The 3,901-nt window shown below is 35.5% G+C and overlaps 1 protein-coding gene across 1 annotated transcript; it reads right to left on the bottom strand.

Annotated features, from left to right (window-relative positions):
• Positions 1 to 205: 205 nt before the first annotated feature.
• LOC123899167 (ankyrin repeat domain-containing protein 13C-like) lies at positions 206 to 3,689 on the bottom strand. The gene is made up of 2 exons (XM_045950236.1): positions 2,084 to 3,689; positions 206 to 833 (listed from the first exon to the last, which is right to left on the bottom strand). The coding sequence occupies exons 1-2, from the start codon at positions 3,488 to 3,490 to the stop codon at positions 477 to 479; spliced, it is 1,764 nt and encodes a 587-aa protein (XP_045806192.1). The 5' UTR covers positions 3,491 to 3,689; the 3' UTR covers positions 206 to 476.
• Positions 3,690 to 3,901: the final 212 nt, after the last annotated feature.

Raw genomic sequence — 3,901 nt, 5'->3', positions numbered from 1 at the left:
TGTCAAAACTAATATATTATATAGAATATCCGATCTCAAATCAATAGGCGATCAATTACCGTGTATAACCGAGTGTTTTTACTATCGCGGATCTGGATCTATTTATCCCTTATGGGTGACATAATTTCTGGTGTGGAAAGAAGTGCAGATGGGCTGTACTTCTATTCTATTCAATTCAATTTGGTCCATATTTAATATTTCAAGGTAACCAACCACAAACATTTCTATATAATGTACCAGTAATGCCTGTAACATAAACAAAACTGTGAGCAAAGTACAGTTGTAAGTGTACTGTTCAACAATTTGCTGCAAAATAACCCTCTCTGTGAACTGTGAAGTATGAACACAATTATCCAAAAAAACCCAGTTGATTTAAATAATATAATAAATAAAAATTAAATTAAACAGGGACATATCTACATTATGGATGCAATGCAATGCAACTAAATTACCATCAACCATTTCTAGTTCAATTTTCACTTGGCTCTTCTCAAAGACTTAGACTTGTTCAATTTCTTTGACTTATCATCTCCACTATTACTCCAAGTATATCCTTCGGGAATAACAAAAGGATCTAAATCCAATGCACCAGAAGTGCTTTTTTGTAGCTGCTTATTCCTTGAACTCCCAGATTGACTATTGTTTCTTCTCAACCATGAAGATGTAAATGAAGAGTAACTGGTTTCTGAGTTTTGTTCCTCATCACCATTATCTGAAGCTATCAAATGTCTTGGACTTGTGAATGGTGTGTAGAATTTCTCAACAGGTTGAAGCTCCACGAACTTTGTGAACGTGATTACCACCCTTACCGTAGGGACCACCGGAATTGCTACCTGACCACCACCATGTCACAAATATCAATAACACAATATTTCCATCACTGTCTTTTCATAAATCAAATCATTCATCAATTTTCATAATGCTTTTGACTCCTAAGAAATTTAAAATAAAGTCAATTATTAAAGATTTTTTTAATGATATTAAAGGACAAAGCTCCTACCGAAAAATACAAATATTAAGGACAAAACTTATAGTACAGCTTCTTATGCCTTGTTTTTGCAGTTTTCAAATAATAAAATTGTACTCCCTCGTCCCAGTATTAAATAATTTAGTTACTACTTTTTATATATTTGTAAAATATTTATCGAAACAAATACAACATCTCCTTATATATGCTAAGCTAACAGTAGTATTTGTTGATTAACAGTAAAAAAATACGGTCAAAATAAGATATGCGGACAGTATATCTTTTCAAATTGGATTAATTAAAAGGATTTTTCTATCATGTACAAATCTGACGTTAAAAAGTTCAAAATACACTAGTAATTTTGGATTGAAACTTGTGCATTTAATATTAAAAGTACAATTTTTTAATAATAATTGTTATTTTTAAATTGACTAACTTATCCGCTATAAACTAGTATAAGTTAATTTATAAGTTATTCATTATTAAATCATCCACTATAACTTTTATTCGTCAAGTAACCTACTGTGCTAGACTCATATACATTAAGCGTGGAAAAGTGAGAAATTCATATTCGAATCTCCACCTTTTAATAATATCTCTAATAGATACTCCCAACTAAACTACACTTACTTAGCATTTCCTATAAATTAACTCATCAAGTATCTATTATTTTGTTTTAGTTTTGCTAAACATGAGTCTTAGTCTCCTAAGTTAACAATTTTAAACTAAATCAATAATGTTAGGGATGCATTTGAAAACCTATCCAATCAAAAAGACAAACTTGGTTAACATTTTACATTTCTAATGAATGTTTTGAAATATTGATTGATAATATGAATGAATTGGTATAATCTTAAATTGAATATTTCCTCTTAAATAAACACAGCTAAATAGTACTCCATTAAAAAGAAAAGTTTTGCTATTCTGAGATTGACAGAAGAATCGTGCTTAATTTAGACAAAAGCTGCAATATGAAGCTTTAAAAAGAACAATGGTGTCATATCATATTTTGTCAAATTTCACTTTAATCCAAAACATTCACTTAATTTATATTTATATTTTCAATCATATGGGACCCAACAAAACCCAAAAAAGTAACGGTCAACTGATCCATACCTTAACCGGAAAACTCCCCGGCGGGAACTTCGTCGTCAGTAAATCTCTCATCCTCCTCACAGCTTTCACCTTATTAGCCAAAATATCAAGCAAAGGCAACAACTCCTCCGTCTTCAACGGAAACTGCTCCGTCAACCACACCGAAGGCCGTAAACTTTTCATATACTCCTTCTCCTTCACCGGTGGTGGTAATGGCTGCGCCAATCTAACCGAAGCAGAAGACGTGGACTTCCTTGGCGGTTGCATTATCCCTGAAGGCATGTCCACGCTTTTTCTACCTAATGGGACCCACTCTCTATCTTCTCGAACGAAACTACTGTGTCTTCTTTTGTCAGTTTCCATTGGCATTCCAAAACTTGGATTCTCCGCTACGAGAAAACCATCTTCATCTTCATCCAATTCCAACGGTATAACTTGTTCAGTACCAGATTCTGCTGCAGAGACTTTTCTTGACTTGAAACTGAAAAGCACGTTTTGCACTTCATATACCTTCGCTTTCCATTCACCTACGTTTTCCGTTTTCTCTTGCTTTCTCCAATTCGTTCTTCCGATTAGTTCTGCTTTTGTTACATCCATTCCCGGCCGGTAAACGCTAGTTTGCGCACAGAATCCAGCTACATCAGAATCACTCATCGGAGCTCCAGCGTTTTCAAATGCATCAAAGATCTTGCGATCGTCGCGATTTAGAACAAGCAACGATCCAGAAGGAACGGCGTGTGCGTTATCACCGTCGCCGAGGAAGAGAAAACTCTGATCGGCGCGTTGGATCTTGAGACCGTCAAATCCAGCTAATGAAGTATCAGCGCGTAGATTACCATCGCGTTTCCAGATTTTGTAAGTATCCGACGGAGCGATTTTTCCGACGAACGGAATTACAGAGCTCTCAAAGTGAAACGAGATCTCCATGTAGAAATCACGCATACGGCGAAGAACAGCAACAAGACGAGGTAAACGCCGCCGCCATTTCGCCCAAGCGGAACGATGATGATGACGAACAAGAATAACTGAAATTTCCGTTGCGCGGCGGCATAAAGCTTCCTGAAGAGGATTCCAACCGGAGGCATTATGTAGTGAAACATCAGCACCGGCGGTGGAGAGAATTTTAACGGCGGTGAGATCGTTAAGACGAACAGCAAGATGGAGAGGAGTTTCACGGAAAGGAACATCACGGCGGTCGAGTACGGCGGAGATTTTATCAGCGAGTTTTTCTTGATAGAGCGAGTCGGACTCAGTGTGAATCTGAGTCGGGTCGGGTAAACGCGGGAGAGATGAGATGATTCTAGAAAGTGTTGAATGGTTTCCGATTACAACGGCGTAATGAATTGGACTGTGTGTGTATTGTTCTGGTTTTAATTCATGAAACGACGTCGTTGGAGGGGTTTTTTTGGCCATTTCAATTTCAATCATAACAAATTATGATGAAATTGGTGAATGAAATTTTGAGAGAGAAGAAAGAGTGTTAATGTGAATATGAATATATGCTATGGTATTTTTTTCTTCCGGGTTTTGGGTTCACGTGTTATTCTCATTCTTTCTCTGCGGTTTTATTCTCTATGGGTGTTACTGAAACCTTTTTCGTTATGTTAATAAATCATTTTTTTAATTGGAATTAAATGAATTACTTAATAATTACTTCAAATTAATTACTAATTCAGAGCAACTCTTTCGTCTAGGTGGAAAGATAACTGCAACAACAGATATATTATATATACAGTTTCATCTTTTCTTTTCTTGTCTTTTTTTTATTTTATTTTTATTTTAGTTTTGAATAAATTATTCATGGTACTGTTCTGATTTTATTTTTGGATAGTACTGTTC

Source organism: Trifolium pratense, linkage group LG7, assembly GCF_020283565.1.
Source record: "Trifolium pratense cultivar HEN17-A07 linkage group LG7, ARS_RC_1.1, whole genome shotgun sequence".
Lineage (NCBI taxonomy): Eukaryota > Viridiplantae > Streptophyta > Magnoliopsida > Fabales > Fabaceae > Trifolium > Trifolium pratense.
The sequence above is the reverse complement of the archived record's forward strand: the minus strand, read 5'-3'. Positions and strand labels throughout refer to the sequence as shown.